The sequence below is a fragment of the Aotus nancymaae genome, unplaced genomic scaffold, assembly GCF_030222135.1.
Source record: "Aotus nancymaae isolate 86718 unplaced genomic scaffold, 86718_ANA_hifiasm-v0.15.2.pri h1tg000057l, whole genome shotgun sequence".
Classification (NCBI taxonomy): Eukaryota; Metazoa; Chordata; class Mammalia; order Primates; family Aotidae; genus Aotus; species Aotus nancymaae.
In genome coordinates this window covers 6,113,717-6,134,694 of record NW_026988471.1, presented here as the reverse complement: position 1 = coordinate 6,134,694, position 20,978 = coordinate 6,113,717, and the positions used below count along the sequence as shown (strand labels likewise).

Here is a 20,978-nt window from a genome sequence, read left to right as displayed (position 1 = left end):
CAGCACCTTGAGCAGGGAAATCCTTGGTTCTTAGGAACAGCATAGGAAGCTTCCTGGTTACATGGAAAAATTCAGACACATCAAGAAAAGCTGAGTGTAAAAATCAAGCTATAGTGCAGAAAAACTGGTTTTCTAGACCTTCAAGATAAACATTTTAGTATCAGGCCATGACAGCAGTGTTATAACCAGAGAAAAAGTTACAGGTGTCAAAAAAGGTTGAAGGAGATTTGTGGCCAAACAAAAGAATTTACCTTTTCCAGGACCAAGAGAAGGTGAGCTGCATTTACAACCTGAAACCAGGAAGATTATATAGATCTCAGGAGAAAATGTGCCAGAAACAGAAACTGCTTGCAGTTTAGAGGATGACTATTAAGGGAACAGATTTGCAAATTAAAAATTAAAACCTCTTCTAATTTTACTAAGAGCAAATCAATATTTCAAGAAAATCTTAACACAGGGGACCAAATTTTAATGTTCTCTATCAGTATATTTTTAATACTAAAGTTTAATTCCTAGAAAGACTCATACACAATTTCTTTTCAATTGTAGCCAACCTGATTGAACAGAAAATTGCTTTTATAAGCTTTCTTTTCATGCAGCTTACGATTTACTTAGACCTTTGATGACATGCTTAGACTTTCTGCTTCGTTCCAAACTTCCTCGTTCCTAAACAACCAGTCATTTTATTGTAAGATAAAAATATACCATACAAGTTTCTTTCTCATTTCTCTTTTCTTTTCAACCTTCCTTATCAAAAATACATTATATCCTCCTCATACATTTGCAAACAATGCCCTGCTCTTGTAGCTTAATCACACACACTGATTACAATACTATTTGCAAACAGAATGCCCTCTGCTCTAGTAGCTTAATCACAAACATTAATTATAATACTATTTCTTAGCAACCCTAATTTTCAGTGAAAAATCTAGAAAGTAAGCAATTTTTAACCATCAATGCCATACCAATAATCCAATAATACACATTCTACAATTTCAAGAGCTATAGGCTTTCTAACACAAGACTTTTTAATATGGAACAGAACATTTTTACTGAGAGATCCAAATAACTCTTGTTCTTCTGAATTAAGAAGCCAAAAGTATGTAAGCCTAAACTCATATTTAGCAATAATGTCTTAGCATTATCTTATTTCTAAATGATCTAGATATGTAATTAATATTAATCATTTAATCTAGCTTAGAAAAATTCTAGAGCTATAGTTAGTAAAAAGACTTGGAAAAGCCTTCCTAAGTAAACATATTACAAAACATAACCATTACCAAAAGTTCATTTAAAAACTTTTATCCCATACACATCCACCCCATCTTTTCATTTTTAATAATTATACCTGGAAAATTTCATGATCCTTTAGACAAATCTAGCATAATCTCAAGCTGTTTTCTATCAACCAACTTTATATTACTGCATGCCAGGCAATTATAATGAAATAAAAAAACCTAATGTTAAATATATGCATAGTTTCTGATAACTCAAAGACACAGACATTCTCATCAAACAAACAATATTAGACTAGTCTTATCCACCTAAAAATTACTAAGTCATATGAACTTGAAAAGCATTTTGACTTATTTGTTTAATTTATGAGTACCCATTTTTAGAAGCCAATCTGGTACTGTAGAGAATATTCTAGCAGACATGTATATACACACATACACACGAAAATATAGGTAGGTGCAAATAATGATCTTATAGCTTTAATTTTAAAACTTGAGCCATGAGTCAGGTAAAATCCCTTTGCTTAGAAGACAGTGAGATTCAAACACTGGGAAGAACTGAAAACATGGCCTACTCATTGCACTGACCTCACAAACTTGTTCTTTGAAGTGCCCTTACCATGAGCATCCCCACTAAACTTTATAGACTGGCAGAGCCTGACCGAGAAGGCCCTTCCTAAACCCCGGGCCAATAGGGAAAGTACCCTCCAGGGTCTGGATGGAGGAAACTGTCTGGAAAGGCTCCCTCCTCAACCTGGGGTCAAGAGGACATGCTCCCTTTGCAATCTAGATGAGAGACTGGCTGAGAGCACTCTCTCACCCAATCCCATGGCTAAAAGAAGTTTCTCTTTGGGGGCACAATAGATGGGACCTATGGGGGAAACTGTGTCTCCGAGACCTCATCCAAAGCATGGAAGGTATGAATTCAGGAAGACTTATCTGAAGACCTCCCCACCTTCTTTCCCCCCATCTCATGGGCCCAAAGTTATCATCATGTTTTTGGGTCTGTGTATTTATACACATAAAATGAAATCTCAAAATACTCGAAATAACAGTGAGTATTGTTTCTTGAAATTATTTATTTAAGACAACTGAGCTCAGGGGCCTCTTGGAGGCACAAATGAGTTGGTTAAGGACTGCTCTGGGAAAAAAAATCAGGATTCTTTTCAAATTACACTTCTGACCCTCTAAATGTGAACAAATGTTCTCTGAAAAGGATTCTGGAAGAGAGAGATTTTATTCCAGTGAACAATTTGCACCAGCCTTCAGTGTTAAACAAAGGTGTTTTCCAGGGAACAAAAGAAGTCTAGGGTTTTATAGCAAAGTCCCACCTAGGGTCCCAATCAGGTACATTTATGCAAATGAAAGACTGAAACTCACTTGGTCCTGACTGGGTGACACAGCTGCATCCTGATTGGTTGATACAATTGAGCTCTGATTAATCAATACTATTGAGTTTTGATTGGTGGATTAAGATGAACTCTCAAAGTCCCAAAGTTAGAAAGGGTGGGCTTTCCAGGAAGTCACAGTATTTGTGTGATCTCTGGTCAGCAAATGGCTGTTTGGCTCTATTTTAAATTCAGGCCTAGTTAGCCACTTGGGTTCCATCTTGAAGGATTGACTCTTTCCATTTCACATTTGTTCACGTCACAATAGGCTTGCTGTGGTTGTAATTTCCAGTTCCCTTATGACCAATGACATTCAGTATCTTCTGTTAGTCATTTGAGTATTTTGTGTGTGTGATGTGCTTGTTCCAATCCTTTGCTTATTAGATTTCCTGCATTTTATCATTAATTTGTAGAAATTCATTGCATATTGTACACTTTGTTGGTTACATGTTGGTTGCAAACATCTTCTTTCTCTTTGGCTTTCCCCTTCACTCATTCATGGGCCCAAAGTTGTAATTGTGTTTGTGTGTCTGTGTATTTACATACATGAAATGGAATATTAACATGCTCTGAAATGAGTGAGTACTAATCTTTGAAATTTTTATTTTTTTCTTTTCATGAGCATGTGTGTGTGTGTGTGTGTGTGTGTGTGTGTACATCTGAAGACCACCTTCATGCTTGATGATTCACAAACAGGACTCATAAGATCAGCAGCATGTTATACTCCCATCTGGGCTTTATTCCTCTACCAGGTTGTAGAGCAAGAGCAACAGGAAAAAGGGGTAAGTCAAGCAGTCTGGAGAGGGTAGTTATAAGCTTTTGAGTCCTTCATCACCTGGGTTGCACAGGGTATGCTCTCTCCAGCGGTGAACTATCAGGACATGTTTGAAACCACTGGCCAGGAAAAGCCCGTTTGAGTCTCAGGGTCTGCCACTATATGAAGGGCTAGACACATAGGCACATCCTGCCATGTGTCCAGCTATGGTAACCAAATTTCAGGACCCCAACAATGAGTGAGGTGCATATCGTCAATCTTAATGTTTGCGCAAAATGATTGCAAGTTGGCATGTCATGGGCTATTGCTCCAGTGTCCACGACAGAATCACCAATCATGAATATAAAGAGCCTTTGGAGGGTCAGCTTTCCAAGGTCTGGCCAAAGAGCAATCATGGTTTCAGACTCCTATGGAGATATGCAAGGGGTGAGCAGCTGGACCTGTCATGGTAACTCTTCCCTAAAAGGTAGCTGTATCAACAGCATTTCTCAGTGAGAAAACCAACTCCATGAGACAGTAGAATACTCTTCAAATTGTAAACCCATAAATGTGCTAGGATAATTTTTTATTTGAAAAACAAACCGAAGGCTTACGTAGGAGAGGGCTTATCTCTTCCCTGATAAATAAGTGATCTCTGAAACTTGCTCACTGCTTTTTCGCCCTTTCATTAACTTCTCGCCTAGGATTTGGGTTACAGGGTCATAGAGTCATCACTCTATCCTTGGCTCATTGTATTAATTCTTGCTTTTTGAGCTCATCATTTGTTTTGTAATACTCACTTTTATGAATGTGGAATTGTTCGCAGTACTCTCCTTTGGGTATCCTTTTCAACTTGTGGTTCTACCATCTCATTTATTCCTATTCTGATTTGCATTTTCTTTCTTTCTTTTATGAACTGAGTACTCATATCTGTTCAAACATGTTTTTGAAAACTAAGCTGTTTTCCTAAATGCTATTTCTTTCATTTTATTATTTATTAATTGCTGTTTATATTGGTTAATTCTCCCTTTCTATTTCTTTTTTTCTTAGGAGCAGAATGGCTGGAAAAGTTTCATTTTTTCTTGTTTATAAGTGCCGAAGATTACGTTTTTCCCTATAGTACAGCTGTGCTAGTCATTCACTTAAAGACACCTCTGTGAAGTATCTTCCCAGCTTGCAGCTTCTCCCCTTCACACCTGCAAGAGTGGGCTGCTACAGGCAAGTTGAGTCACTATAAACCTCCAGCTGTGGCCGCCAGAGGCTCTGTCCTACAAATTTGAAGGGGCTCGAAAACCTAACAAAATTTGTCCTTTATGAATGAAGATATTATATCTTCAACATCTTCAACACTTTTATAATATTGACTGGACCCAGATACTGCAGTGTTATTAACTTTACATCCTTTGTAGGGCAAAGGTAGGTGAAAAATAGAGGAAAACTTTAAAAAAAATAGGATGGTTCATTTAGCAAACTGCGTGTCAGGTTTTCTTTCAGTCGGAGGCTCAGGGAAAAGTTAGGGATAAGCTAGGCTTCCAACTTACCCTCAAGGCGCACAGTGGTGGGAAACAGACGGGCAAGTGACTGCAGAGAGTGAAAGTCCGAGGATACAAATAGCCCTGGTGGGGCACGCAGGAGAGGTTCCTAACCCAGATATGTGGGGTTACAGGCTATAGCATGTCCCCCAAAATTCATATGTTACAGTCCTAGCCCCCAGTTCCTCACAGTAGGACTGTATTTCAAAATAAGGCTTTCAATGGGTGATTACATTAAAACGAGAACAACATGCTGGGACCTAATTCAATCTAACTGGTGTCCTTCCCAGACGAGGAAACTCGGACTTTCACGGAGACGCCAAGGATGCAAGCACAGAGGAAAGACCGCGTGAGAACACAGGGAGAAGGTGGCCTCAGAAAAAACAAACCCTGCTGGCACCTTGATCTCCAACTTCTCTGATCTCCTGAACTTCAAGAAAATACATTTTCTGTTGTTTAGGCTGCCCAGTCCGTGGTATTTTGTGATGGCAGCCAGGATAGAGTAATACATCCAGAGAGGTGGATGGCATAGGGAAAAGGCCAAGCAGGCTTGAAGACGCAGCACTGACTTAAAGCGGTGACAGGAAGGCTCTTGCATTCATATACTACAAACATGTGAAACCATCCGCACGTGCTAAATGTCCAAAACTGAAATTCCTCATAGAGTATAAAAACGATTCTATTCTCAAAGAGCTAAACAATTTTAAACTTCTAATTCCTCTTGGCCTATTAACTCACACGCCAACCACCGATCTATATTTCATTTTTGTTAAGACTTTTCGGAATCAAACACAACCCCAAGTTTAAGTTCAACTTGATTAAGACATAAAAAATATAAGTTTTCAATCTTTGTCTCAATTCTAAATTTTTTATTTTCCCTGGGGATTATTATCCTTCAGCTTGCTTTTGGTTTGCCTGACATCATTTTTAAAAGGCATCAGTTGCCTTTTAAAAGGCATCAGTTAATGAGTAAACACAGAATAAAATATCCATGTAACGGGGCAAACACTGTTACCCTGTTAGGCAGTTACCCAATCGCGCAGCAACAGTGCTGATGCTAGACTGTAGCAGGCAGAGGATGCTATCCTGATAACACTTCACCTTAGTGCAGGAAACGGCAATTTGGTGAATGAAAGGCGATTTCGAGGTGCCAGTCTGGGCGACACTTCCCAGTTGGAGATCAACAAAAGGGAGAGGGCAATCCCAAGAAGAGGGAAATGCTTGTGCACGGGTAAGTCAGTGCACAGGTGAGTCAGTGCACAGATGAGTGAGTGCACAGGTGACACAGATACTGGCGAGGGAAGAGCCAGATCTGCGCCCTCTTCCCGCAGGAAAGCAGCTCTGCGGGATTGGAGGGGCGGGGACGCGCGGTCAGAACTGGGAGCCGAGGTCAGGGAAGGCGCTCACGGTCTGCAGGGCCTGGTCAGTCATCCAAGGGCGGTAGTGCGCCTGCACGTGCGCGATGAAGAGCCAGTTACACCGGGAAGGGACTTCTCTGTCCCTCGCGCGTGCACCCCGCCCCCACTCCATGCACCCGGCAGAAGCCGCAGAGGAGGAAGTCAAACCGGGGTCGGGGCCGCCAGTCACCCACAGAACGCACACGGAGCTACCTCGGGGCCGAGAGCCCAGGTCTTCATTCGGTGCGCCGCGCACCTGGGGCCTCGGGGCCGAGCGTTTGCTCCCGAGCGCCTGCTGTTTACCGCGCAGATCTCGCGGCGAAGAGGCCAGGCCGGAAGGGCGCCCTCTCCCCAGGGCTCCTGCCCCGCCGGGGTTTCGTTTTCCCGCAGCGCTTTGCTTTCGTTTTCCCGCAGCGCTTCGCTTTCCTTTTCCCGCCGTCGCCTCGCTTCCCCCCCGGGTTTCGTTTCCGACGCGCGGCTGAAGGCGGGGTCCACCGCCCGGCGCGCCCATGGCCTTCGCCCGCCGGCTCCTGCGCGGGCGACTCTCGGGGCCGCGGGTCGGGCTGCGCGGGGTCTGCGCTGGGGCCATGGCTCCGCCGCGCCGCTTCGTCCTGGAGCTCCCCGACTGCAGCCTGGCGCACTTCGCCCTGCTCGCGGACGCCCCCGGCCACGCGGACGCCCCCGACCCCCGCCTGGCGGCGCTGCTGGGGCCCCCGGAGCGCAGCTACTCGCTGTGCGTGCCCGTGACGCCGGGCGCCGGCTGCGGGGCGCGGGTCCGGGCGGCGCGGCTGCACCACCGCCTGCTCCACCAGCTGCGCCGCGGCCCCTTCCAGCGGTGCCAGCTGCTCAGGCTGCTCTGCTACTGCCCGGGCGGCCAGGCCGGCGGCGCGCAGCACGGCTTCCTGCTGCGCGACCCCCAGGATGACCCCGATACCCGGCGCGCGCTGCTGGAGCTTCTGGGCACCTGCCACGAAGGTGCCGAGGCCCCGCGCCCGCACCTGGGAGAGTTCGAGACCGACCCGCCCGGCCAGCTGTGGCAGCGCCTCTGGGAGATGCAGGATGGCCGGCGCCTGCAGGTGGGCTGCGCACGCGTCGTGGCCGCCCCGGAGCCCCCGCTGCACCCGGTGGTGCCAGACCTGGCCAGTTCCGTTGTCTTCCGGGACAGGGAAGTCGCCCGGGCCGTGTTGGAGGAGGTAAGAGTTCTGTCCCTTTCCAGTGCCCAGCGTGGCCTCGGGACACTTCAGACCAGAGAACTGGACCAAGAGGCTGATCTGTAAAGCTGGTTCTTGGCTGGGTGGTTTGTTTATTTCTGTTCACAAATCAGGTAGGGAAGGTGGCCTGTGTGTCAGGCAGCTCTTTAAAGATTCTTGTTTACAAGTCTTGCAACCTGATGCGGGACAGAGCCCAACACCAAGCTGTGCCATGCTTTCTGTAAAAGCATCCGACAGCACTAAGGAGGGGTAAAGGGGCTGCCCGGAGGGTGGGAAGATAATGTCAGCTGGGAAGTAATTTATTTGCTTTTGATCACCATTCAAGGATCTTGGGGTGAAAAAGAAAATGTGTGAGTTTAGGAGGTTTAAGAAACTTAGACTTAAATAGTGTTTACCTACCGACTGGCGTGAACCTGTGCAGGGTACTCAACTGCTCCGTTTTCCTCTTTGGCTTGTACGATTCCCATCTTGGGGTGTTGTCCTGATGATTAAGAAAACATCTGACTCACAGCAGGTACTCAAAGAAAGAGACTGAGGATTCTTTCTGATTGCAGGCTAGACAGATGCCCTCCTGTGACAAGGATGACCCCTGAGGATGCCCCATGGATATTGGGAATATTTTCCAACCTTATGGCACAGGGTTGTAGAACCGTTAAGAGTGCAAGATCAGCCATTTGTATTTAAATGCAAACTCTGGCATTTATTAACTGTGTCACTTCGAAGGAGTTTCTTCAACTCTCTGCCTCAGTTTCCTTAATTCATAGGATGGGAATAATAATAGTCCCCTCTCCCCTTCCCCAGAGCTATCAGAGGGATTGGCTGAATACTTGTAAAACATTTAGAAGATTTCCTTGCTCAGAGCGAGCACATAAGTTAGGGTCTGGGCCTCGCTGTGAGATGCTGTGAGCATGCAGTGAGATAATGCACACTGAGGAACTGGGAATTCCCAGGGGGACGCTGCTCTGCTGGTTTCATGATTGCAGTACTTGGCTGTTTTTCTCAGCCCTCTGAGAGGCTAGGAGAGGACATGCTGCAGATGCAGCCCACTGTGTAGCTGATTACCCATTCTTGTGACACGATGTTCCCAGCGGGCCTGTAGTTCCATGGTTGCTGTGTCACAGGACACTGTGACGTGCCTTGCCGGGCCTGTCTCGAAGCTGCTCAGTGAGGGCTGCAGGCTACCGAGTGACCCAGACAAGCACAGCTTTTTCGAGCCTCAGCTATTCAATATAAAATAAAACACTGCGGCCCATCTTAGCTTCAAACTACTCTGAATTCCCATGGCCTGGCACGGTGCTCGGTATAACTTAGGCCTTATTAGCATTCAGCAATCTTGTCCTCAGCAATTTAGGTGTGATTTCTGCAACAACCCCTGGCTTCATTGCTGATGAATAGGTGTTGTTTTACAGTGTACCTCCTTTATTCCTGAAGCCCGGGCGGTGCTTGACCTGGTCGACCAGTGCCCAAAACAGGTCCAGAAAGGAAAGTTCCAGGTTGTTGCCATCGAAGGACTGGATGCCACTGGTAAGATAATATTACCTTTTAGTTATAGGCAATGACATTAACTGATTAGTTGCAGAAACAGAAATAGTTCCTGCAAAGTCAAACTTTATATGGAGCCTTATGTGTGCCCCTACTGTGTAGCAGGCCCTGCGGTGCAGAGATGAATAAGACCTTCAGTGTGAAGCAGCATGAAGTGTGGATGCAGAGCATCCATGCTCCGGCGGAACGCAAGAAGGGCACTGAATCTGGCCTCTGTGGGGGTTTGTGGGGTGTAGTGCATGGTAAGGGGTGATACCTGGATTGTATTTTAAGTACAGATAGGAGTTGTCAGGTGATGAAAGCAGGAAAGGTCCTCTAGACAGAAGAAATAGCATGGGCAAAGGTGCAAGGGCTTGAACCAGGGTGGCGTGTCCAGGAACCGCAGGCTTGAACCAGCGTGGCATGTCCAGGAACCGCAGGAAATTCAGCGATTCTTTTGGAGCAAAATGTGGAAGAACTAGGAAATGGAAGGGAAAAAAGTCTTCTGAGCTGTCAAACTGAGCTCAAAATACAATGGAGGTGCTCACATTAGACCAAAACACAAAAGGGGCAGAAGTGCTGCTCCTGTGGCAGAGGAGACACCGAGGAGAGGGCTGGTCTTGGAGAACTCTAGCATCCGGTGGTTCAGCACAGGAGTTTCTCTTCCTGTGTAAACTTGAGGGGTACAGACTTTTACTTTTAATAAATAAAAGACAACTTTCATATAGAAGCTCTTGTGTACCCCACTAAGCAGATGCAGCACAGGTGATGGCCCACCTTGACCATCCTGGCTCCATTTGAATGACCAGGCCATGTCTTAGCCTTCAGGGGACCAGCTGTCATCACTCAAGTGTACTGGCTGTGCCCACAACCAGTCATAGTTTCTTTCAGCCACAGAGGGAATTGGAACACCATCAGTCCTTCAGCTGATATGTTTTGCTGATCATTTATTTTGTGCCTACAGCTAATTTAGATTTGGTGGGATTACAGGAGATATAAACATTCAACCTCAGCACAGCATCCACACATATAGACGTTACAGGGAGATAGCATAGAGTGGCAGAAAGAACACAGGCTAATGGTTCTGTTTGCCCTGCGTTTGCATCCTGCACCCAGGCCTGCCAGGAGGGTGAGTTTGGGTACATTTGTTCACTTCTCCAGGGCTCAGTTTCTTCATCTGTAAGATGATTAAATAATAACTGATTTGCAGGGTCACTAGAATTAGGAGCATAACATGCTGCGTACGTGGATCCTAGTAGACACTGAAATGGTAGCTACTGTTAGGGCCTATCCTGACAATCCAAGAAAAAAAGAAAATAAACAGTTGGCAATAAAGTGGTGAGTGTGTGATAGAGAAACATAGAAATAAATTGAAACAGTAGGAGCTCAGAGAAGCTAGTGTGCAGTGTGTGGAGTAGACCATCTCTCATCACCACCTGTCCTGAGCTGCAGGCAGCAGCTGAAAATTGTGAGATGGGCTCTGACAAGGGGCTAATCTGTCACCCAAGGCTGTTCAAGGGGGACTCAGAAAGTCAGGGAGGCCTAAGCCGTGCCTTTGAGGAGGAAGCTGAAGCCTAAAGCAGACACAAAAGCTCTAAAGGCCAAGCCCAAAGGGGCAAGCACAGGATGGAGTGGTAGAACCAGGGCTGGAAATCGGAAAGGGATTACACAGAAGTGGAAGCAGGATATGAAGAAGGTAGAAAGAGAGGAGGGGTGAGTAGAGTCGCCATGGATACCAGGCTTGGGTTTTTCAACTATAGACAGAGTAAGAGGAGAGAATGTCCTCAGGTTGGGGAGCCTGGTAAGAGGGTAAGCAGTAGCTGGGCTGCCAGGAATAAAAGTCACACATAAAAGGGCCTCTTGTATCTGGACTCCCAGCACTGGATTTGATCCCTAACCAAAATTGCTTCCTGCAGATTTCCTAACACCACACAGAGGAATCCTAACTCCCTGTGGGTCTATATCATTTTATAAAGAATCCTGTTATTTAGTCTACTTCTTTGATTTGCAGGTGGAGAGAATGTCTTTGCTCTTTGTAAGTCAATATTAACTTCTGGGCTGTGGTTAAGATGTGTCTACTTTGTGTGTGACCTGCAGGTAAAACCACAGTGACCCAGTCAGTTGCAGACTCGCTTAAGGCTGTCCTGTTAAAGTCACCACCCTCTTGCATTGGCCAGTGGAGGAAAATCTTTGATGATGAACCAGCTATCATTAGAAGAGCTTTCTACTCTTTGGGCAATTATATTGTGGCCTCCGAAATAGCTAAAGAATCTGCCAAGTCTCCTGTGATTGTAGACAGGTAGGTGTAAGATGCCTTGAATTAGGTATTTTCTCCCTAATATAGAAGTTTGTCTGTGTGTGTGTACATGTATATGCCATGACAAAATTGTGTTTAAGTCAAACCATATTATGATAATAATAGGAATGCTGCTTATGAATTGTTAATTACCTACCCCAGTGCCTGGCATTTGCTAGAGAATTACATATATAATGCCAGTATCTGGAATTATAATTTGGGTAGATGAATATTAAATGTTCTTCTCAGTTTGCTGATGAGAAATATAGATATCAAAAAGGTAAGCTGGAACTAGCATATTGGGGACATTAATAAGTAGCTGGAAATAGCATATTGGGGACATTAATGAGTCTATACTTTCAGTTATTTATTTGTTCATTGATTTATTCAACAAATACTTATTGGACACCTCCTGTGTGTCAAAAAACTAGTCTCAGTTTAGAGGATTCAATGAAAAATGATTGTATTAATCCATTTTCATGTTGCTGATAAAGACATACCCAAGATTGGACAATTTACAAAAGAAAGGTTTAATGGACTTACAGTCCAGTGGAACCATGATAAATGTAAATCTCAAGGAATTTCAAGAAGTGAACAGAGTCAAGTCATCTGTACTGAGATCAAGAATGAGAATCTGCCGCAGTCCCTACACCCCTGTTCTGCCCCCACCCAGTCACTGCCCATTTCCTCCCTAGGGGTAGCAACTGTTCCAACTGCCATAGCCATATGTTAGTTCTGTCTGTTCTTAAACTGCCTACAAATGCAACTATTTGTTAGGTATTGAGTTATTTGCACCTGATTTCTTTCATACTGTTGAAAAAACACGCGCTTTGATAGAAGAGACCTTCCAAACAGGCTTTGTGTAAGCAACATGGCTGTTTATTTACCTGGGTGCAGGTGGGCTAAGGCTAGAAAGGACATTAGTGAAGGTCAGCGGGATAGGAGTTGGTTTTATAGGTTTGGGTAGTTTTTTGAGGGGCAGGGGTATTGCAGAATAAGATCAGTTACAGTGCTGGGGGGTAGGGGGCAAGGAGTATACATGACCGCAAGTTCAGTTACAACGGTAGGGTTGGGTGAGAGGTATTTACATTATCATAAGGACAGTTAAGATGGCAGGGTTGGGTGAGGGGCTTGTCCAGGGAAGCAGTCAGGGGCAATGGCGAATGCAGGCCGTGGGTGGGAGACATCAGCCGAGGCAAGCGGGACTTCAGACTATCAGGCTCCAGGCTTGTGTATGGAGGCCTGGCACATACCACATGTGTTTTTAAGATTTGCCTCTGTTGTTGTGAACTAGCTTTTATACAGTTTTGGTGCACTTGTGGATGTAATTCTGTTGCATAGATTCCCAGGAGCAGAATTGCAGGGGCATGGGTCTTGTGGCTGCTCAGGTCTGGTAGGTGTTGCAAAAGGATTCTAAAGAGGTTGAAAGAATGTTTTGTCTCCTCCCCTCCCCACAGCAGTGTTTGCCAATTCTCTGTGACTAACAGCCCTGCTGACATTTAGTATTACCAAGCTTTAATTTTGACTCCTCTAGCTTTCCCACTTGTTCCTGATGGGTAAATTTGTCACTTAAAACTGACTTGTCATATCTGCTCACAGAACTACTACTCCTTTCTTGAAACGATATCTTTCTCTGTACACTTTTCTGTATGCCTGAAATATTCCATCAAGAGACCACCTGGAGTGTATGTGGAGAATAAAGTGTGTGGTGGGGGAGGGGCAAGAAAGGAAACAGAATCAGCTTGAAGGCTGTTGCAGTCTAGACTGTGATGGCCCAAGAGTAGTTTTAACCCTGGGATGGCAATAAGGTTGGCAATGGGGATAACACAATAATGATTTCTTTCTTTTTCTTTTCTTTTTTTTGAGACGGAGTTTTGTTCTTGTTGCCCAGGCTGGAGTGCAATGGTGCAATCTTGGCTCACAGCAACCTCTGCCTCTGGGGTTCAAGCAATTCTCCTGCCTCACCCTCCCTAGTAGCTGGGATTACAGGCATGTGTCACCACACCCAGCTCCACACCCAGCTAATTTTGTATTTTTAGTAGAGATGGGGTTTCTCCATGTAGGTCAGGCTGGTCTTGAACTCCCAACCTCAGGTGATCAGCCTGCCTAGGTCTCCCAAAATGCTGAGATTACAAGAATGAGCCACCACACCCGGCCCACAATAATAATTTCAAAGTTGGCAAGTTATGTGGAATCTTAGGATGAACTGAAGAGGATAAGAAATGTTGTTCCTTTGTGGGAAGGCTTTGCCTAGAAAATGTTTTTGTCCTGTTGTTAACATGCCTGATGTTATCATATGTGATATCTGTATTAGTTCATCCTTATACTGCTATAAAGACATCCTGAGACTGAATAATCTATAAAGAAAAGAGGTTTAGTTGAATGACAATTCTGCATGGCTGCATGGGAGGCATGGCAGGGGAGGCATTAGGAAACTTACAATCATGGCGGAAGGTGAAGGGGAAGCAATGGCAGCAGGAGAGAGAGAGAGAGTGAGAGAAGCAGGAAGTGCTACACACTTTTAAATACCCAGATTTTGTGACAACTCACCATCACTAGAACAGCAACAGGGGAGTCCGCCCCCATGATCCAGTCAGCTCCCACCAGGCCTCATCTCCAACAGTGGGAATTACTAGGTCAGTGCAAAAGTCATTGTGGTTTTTGATACTACTCTTAATGGCAAAAACTGAAATGACTTTTATACCAAACTAATACTATTCGAGGTGAGATTTCAGTGGGGACAAAGAACCAAGCCGTAGTGATATGTTTTTTGACCAGCCCCCTTTATTTCAAAGAGAATTAGTTTTCCTAGTAGGGTATGATTTTCTGAAGCACATTATTTCCTAGGATGCCTGCGGATCCTGAAGCAGTGCCAGCCTCCGTGTGCAGGCAGGGATTTCTGTGCTCTGTGTCCAGTTTTCTGATCTGTTAACTGGGGATACTCATACCCCTTCCCTGCCTACCGTCAAGACTTATGATGAAGATCCAGTGAGTTGATGTGTGTGGAAGTGCCCTGAAGATAGGAAATCGCTATTAAAATATAAAGCATTATTATAGGAGCTGTGTATAATGTGTTGGCAAATTGCTTTTGATTTGAACTAACGTGGCTTCCCTGATGGCAGGATTGGAGAATACTAAATAGTGGGAAGCATCTGAAATTAATGGCCTAAGGGTGTGATTATTTAAAGCAAGCAGCCCTGTTGTCAGTGGGAGAACTCTATAGAAAACAGGTCCCTAATTCTTTCCCTTGATTTGTCTTCTTTGTGTGTGTGAATTGTGTGCAATTTAGTTCTTTAAAGAAATGCTGTATCACCTTGTCAGATAAAAATAAAAGAGCAGTTATCTGTTGTCTTTGGTGGGTTTTGTTCATGTTTAAAGATTTTAATGAAATCCATTTTAGACAACACCATCATCTAGCTGAAAAACATGAGAGACAGTAATTTTTGATGGGAACTGTGGTTAAGGTTGGAGACTTAATTATCCTTAATTACCTTTGGAAATCTCTTCTTGCTGGTGACTTTTCTACAATAAAGAAGACTTTGAAAATTCAGATGATATTAGATTCTGCATTCATAGGTAGGTATTTAATTCAGTGAATCTGGAGCATGTGCAGATTGGTGATGTAAATTATAGTTCAAGGGCCAGAAAAGGAAAACTGAGACCTGTATTGGCTTTTTTGAGCATGGGGGACAAACTCCATCTGCTAGGGAAGGTGAAAGTACTAGTTTGTGAGTAACAGGAGTTGAGTAACACATAGGAAGGTGTCCAGGCAGAATTCACAGGAGCTGGCAATGGCCTGAAGCTCTCAGAGCACACTTTTGGAGGTGAACAAGGGCTTTGAAAGATGGATGGCATTGGGGTTATCAACTCCCAAGTGATTTTTTCCTTTTGTCCTTGTCACTGCTCTCCTGTGTTCTGTTATCATAATTTGCAATGATGTGGCTTTAGTTATAACCAGTGTCTGATAAGAATTAGATATTTATCTCATAATAACAGTATGATACAGTTCTTTTGTAAGCACTTGTCTATATTTGCAACAATCATGGAAGGAAAACAAAGCTTGTATCATCTCTGTTTTTCAGATAAGGAAATTGAGACTATATCAGCTTAGATAACTTTTAACTTCATCTACAAACAAGTAGGGGGCAGAGGCAGAATGAGGCACAGCTCAGGTGACACAGGAAATATATTATATGGATACCACTGTGTACTTTTCACTGTGGAGAGGAGTTCAATTCTAAAATGATCAAAATTTTAGGACTTTAAATAATTGAAGGTGGTAATTTGAAAATACAGATGAGGAGGGGCCCCTGGGTACCTCTAGGTTGGAATGTTTATATCATAAATATTGATTGTGGGTGATGGTTCTTTTACATTGGATCTGAATTGTCCATTTAGTCACTTAAAACTGGAAGATGGCATGAACAGGGCAAGAGTCTAAGAGCTATGCCAATACATGAAATCATTTTAATTCATTTCTTCATTTATACACCCAAAGAACATTCATTGCATATCTGTTGTGTGCCAGACATGCATTACTGAAACAGATTTCCCACTCAAGAAATTACCGAAGGGAGGGGACAAGAGATATTATACTTGTAACAAGTAGCTCTAATTTACACTGAAGAGTTTTTCAGTAGAGTCGGGTATAAAGGTTTTGAGAGCACGGAGGAGAAAACAATCAGTTCTGCTTAGGGGCTTCCTAGGAGTCTGAAGGGAGAGGAGAATTTTGTCGGCTGACAACGTCACTCTCACCAGAGGAAAAGGTATGCAGGTACAGACTAGGAGGGATGTTCTGGGTCTTTTCTGGAGGCCAAGCATTTCCTGTAGGTAGTAAGAAGCCACTAGGCACTTTTAAATGGAGGCTGATTTGAGTTTTATTTATGGTAATGATTTTGTTTTCCTCCCCCAAAAGCATTTTTTATAACAGCCAGCAGAAAGAGCAACTGACTTGCTCAGGCTTGGGGGACTTTCATGGAGCTGTGCAGGGTGCATTTGTCTCCGTGTCTCCTACTGAGGCACCATCAGCAGACTGGATAGTGGGGAGAAACGAAGAGGCTTCTACTCAGTTCCCAGAACGTGAATTTCATTGGCAAGTTTAATGTGAAAACAGTATAGGATCTGACATGGCCTATCCAGGTTTTCAGTCTGCCAAGACACAGCCCTTAAATACAAATGAACTGCCAAACAGGTTCATCATCCTCTATCACCCTCTGTTCTTTCTTAGAGGAAAGCATACAGCAGGACCAAAAAGATGCAATGGAGGAGGCCACACTAAACGGTAGTTCGAGATGGGTCAGTGGAGCTGTGTGAAGAACACACTGCATTGTTACTGTTGTCGATTTTATTTTTTAAACAATATTGTATAACTTTTTTTTAGTTTATACAACCTAATTTTATTTAACTTATACAATACTAGGAAAACTTCTGTAGAGCCAACCCTGGTTTTATCATTCCCAGCTCCTGATTTTCAGGAGCTATTTTGACTTCTGCAGAGAACTCACTACTCCTTTCTTTCTGAGGTACTGGCACAGCACGGCCACCTATGCCATAGCCACTGAGGTGAGTGGAGGTCTCCAGCACCTGCCCCCAGCCCATCACCCTGTATACCAGTGGCCAGAGGACCTGCTGAAACCCGACCTCGTCCTGCTGCTCACCGTGAGTCCTGAGGAGAGGCTGCAGAGGCTGCAGGGTCGGGGCATGGAGAAGACCAGAGAAGAAGCAGAACTCGAGGCCAACAGTGTGTTTCGTCAAAAGTAGGTGTCCCGACACAGTGCGAGCAGCAGGCGTTCCTGAAGGGAGAGGAGGCACTGGCACTGGCCTTAGGATTGTGAGGAAGTGATACTGTTTCCAGTTTTCAAATGCAAGAGGCAACTTCCTCTAAGTGACTTTAGCCCCTTTCAATGGGCTTGTCACCACAGGGCTGCAGCATTGTTATCTTAAAGCAAAGGTCATCAGACTGGGGATCAGACCCTGCTGCTGGTCCTGGCTCTGCTAGGAGAAGCTACACCTGGAGAAGACAGTAAGTGACTCTGTGCCTCAGGTTCCCGTCTTAATACAATCACACAGAGCACTAGATAACAAGCTCATAGTAACATTTACCTATTAGGTGCTTCCCGTGCGTCAGGCATTTTACTGATGTTATGTCATCCTTGCAAGAAAACATTAGCCATGTTTTACAGTTTACAACATTAAGGCTCAAAGGATTAAGTGATTAGTCTAAATGTACATAGCTCTTCAGTAGTAAAACCGGGATTAAAATCTTTCTGATTTTGCAGCCAGTGTGTTTGTTTTAATTAGAAAGTTATAAACACGACGGCAGAAGAGAGTCAGGCCAGGCCTCCTGCCTCATGACTGTGAATCAGCTCTACAGCACTGCCTTTAAAAACTGAAGCAGAAATATTTTCTCTAACTAAACAATGATAGCACTGTTATCATAACATAGTAATGTTATAATATAAATAATGGTGGCTGCTGTGGGTAAAGTTACTATACTACGCCATTTGCTTGTATTAATTCCATTAAACCTCAGTGCACATTTGCAAGGAAGGTATCGTTTCAGTCTTCATTTTGCAGAAGAGGAAACTGAGGCACAGAGAGGCTAAGAGATTTGACCAATTCACTTGGCTAGGAAGTGGTCAACCAGAGTTGTGAGTGCAGCCGATACCTCGGCGCCTCTGTTTTAACCACAGTGCTATAATGATTCCATAAAGAAACGGGCACTAATCACTCTGTATACATATGAAGACCGGCTGGCCTGGAAAGAATGTGTAGATTTCTGGCAAAATATGAGAAGAGTCATCAGTGAAAACCATGCATATGTTAAGGACTCTGGCTTGTATGAAAATTATTCAGGGCACAGACTGGGGGGAAATTCGCCACTAAGCAAATCACCTAAATTCTTTGAGTTTCCGTTGCTCTCTCTGCAAAACAGGGATGATGGTAGTCTCCCTCCTAAGGTTACTTTGAGAATTAAAAGAGAAAAATCATGTAAAATGCTAACACTTGGCAGAAAACAAATGCTAGCTATTAAACATTATTATTCATTTATTATTTATTAAACAAAATGCATCAATGTCTTCTGTGAGCACAGCTAGTTACAATGAGATAAGTGAGATGCGAAGCTTATTTCAAGCTTTTTATACTATGCTTGGAAAAGAACATTCGTGGAAATAGCTGTGTGTAAAAGTAAACAACACTTTGTGTTTTGCCTGTCCCCAGGGTCGAAATGTCCTACCAGCGGATGGAGAATCCTGGCTGCCATGTGGTTGATGCCAGCCCCTCCAAAGAAAAGGTCCTGCAGATGGTCTTAAGCCTAATACAAAATAGATGTAATTAACTGTAGCTACTCTGATCAGGTGCCACGTCTTACTAGATCAGATGTTGTTTGGAACATCTACATGCACCGTTTGTTCTGCAGTGTTCCCAAATTTCTGTTGTACAGGCATGTTGTGTGGCAGAAAACTGGAGACGAGGCACTTAATTTTACTTCAGCCATCGCACCCTCTTCCGAATGATGGACCCGTCATCGGAATGGACCGTTTCATCATGTTCCAGTGAGAGAACAGCAACTGCTTTCTGCCTGGCATAGTAAACATTTCCTTGGAACATATGTTTCACTCCATCACCACCAAATCTCTGGAAGACCTGTCTTAGTCACACAGCGCCAGGTGTACAGACGCAGCAGAGAAGATCTTCCAGATCAGCGGGGCCCCTGCAGCCTCTCCTCCTACGCTGGCTTGCTGATGAGATCGTGATGTACCCAGCATTGGATTCTTCCACATCTGGTTGCACTCATCATGATGGGCTTGCTGCATCTCCCTCGGTCCCAAATTCTAGAGCCAAGAGTTCCTGCAGAGGCTGTCTATATGTCCTGGTTATCCAAGGACACTCCTGCAGAGCCATTTTTGGGTAAGGGACACGTACAAAGAAGGCATTGATCTTGTGTCTGAGGCTCAGAGCCCTTTCGATAGGCTTCTGAGTCATATATAAAGACATTCAAGCCAAGATGCTCCAACTACAGATATACCAACCTTCTCCGAATTATATTTTGCTTATTTATATTCCTTTTCTTTTATTCTAAAGTATGGCTCTGAATGGAATGCACATTTCCATTGAACTGGATGCATTTCACTTAGTCAATCCATTAATTTATTTATATTGATCTATACGTAATATGTTTCCTCAGCATAGGAGCTATGATTCACTAATTAAAAGTGGAGCCAAAACACTAAACACAATGTTTGTTGTGTATTTTCATTACGCAAACTTAATTTATCTTGCTCAATACGTACAGTGGATTTTGGAGTAGGATTTCTTAGGAAATTAACTTGCACTTGAATGTCTCATGATTACATAGGAAATCGCCTTGTGATCTCTTTAGATAGAAAATAGCTGAGCGAAGGGGAAATCATAGAACTATGTGGCTTTAGGGAGTAGGCTGAACCAGGCGATTACCTAAAATTCCTTCCAGTCAAAGGCAGATAAATCTGTAAATTATTTTATCCTATCTACCGTTTCTTAAGAAGACATTACTCCAACATAATTGAATTTAAGGGTTTATCAGGTTTACCCTACAGAATCTTAAATTCTAATAAAGTTTCATGTTAACGTCATAGAATTTTTAAAAAGAACTATAGGTAATTTCTATATAATATACCTATGTATATAAAAATGTAATTGGTTTCAGTTGAAAGTATTTTAAAGCTTATAAATAGCATTAGGGTTCATTGCAGTGTGGTATCTAGCTGTATTATTGGTTGTATTTACTTTAAACATTTTGAAAGCTTATACTGGCAGCCTAGAAAAACAAACAATGTATTTTTATGTCCCTCACACATGAATAAACTTTGCTGTGGTTTACTAATCTGTGCTGTCATCCTGGGTACGTATTGATTTGTCTGAAAAGTGCTTTCTCAGTTCCCCTTTTAATATTGTGATATAAAGGAGGGAAGTTTTGGTAAAGAAGCTGAAAGTGTGAGCTGGCAGGCTAAGTGGAATTTGTGGTCAACGTGCTTTCAGAGAAAGGGGAGGGTGATTGTTTTCTTTTAAATATCATTTCCTCATTACAGATATTAAAGACTTTTTGTAATCCATTCTTTGTACACCTGGACTTTTTATACACTGAGAAGTATATATGACTTACGAGTATTAGATAAAATAGCACCTCCTACCCTAAAACTGATGGCAACACATTATTTGCTTGGCTCTGCTCATTGCAAGATGACCTTCATTTTTGTTCCTGTGACAGACTATTAGTTGCCCCAACATTTTTTCTTCCTTTCTTCCATGGTAATAGAATGTTTAGTCTGGTACGTGGGTGTTGAGAATTCCTAGTGCATTTCCAAGGCTCCCTTATAGCTAGAGGTGGACAACTGGCTAGTTTCTTGCCAATAATATTTAAGCAGAATGAATATCTGAAATGTCAAGAGGATATTATCCCTTTCCCCTTTAACCCTTCATATCAGCTATATTCAAAGGTGACAGTGAGCCATCTAAGGATCAAAAGATGAGGATGACACTGGAAGTAGTTAGCTTGCCTTAGGTAAATAGCAGGAAGGGTCCCTGGAGAGCCCTCAGCCCACTGGTCAGTGCCTCACCCCTACATAATGTAAAAAGCATCCTGGGAAAAAAAGCCAAGCTGC

The 20,978-nt window shown here is 43.6% G+C and overlaps 1 protein-coding gene across 1 annotated transcript; it reads left to right on the top strand.

Annotated features, from left to right (window-relative positions):
- Positions 1-6,815: 6,815 nt before the first annotated feature.
- On the top strand, positions 6,816-20,423 carry CMPK2 (cytidine/uridine monophosphate kinase 2). Its single transcript, XM_012441943.2, has 5 exons — positions 6,816-7,499; positions 8,927-9,041; positions 11,136-11,337; positions 16,857-17,090; positions 18,556-20,423. The coding sequence occupies exons 1-5, from the start codon at positions 6,816-6,818 to the stop codon at positions 18,671-18,673; spliced, it is 1,353 nt and encodes a 450-aa protein (XP_012297366.2). The 3' UTR covers positions 18,674-20,423.
- Positions 20,424-20,978: the final 555 nt, after the last annotated feature.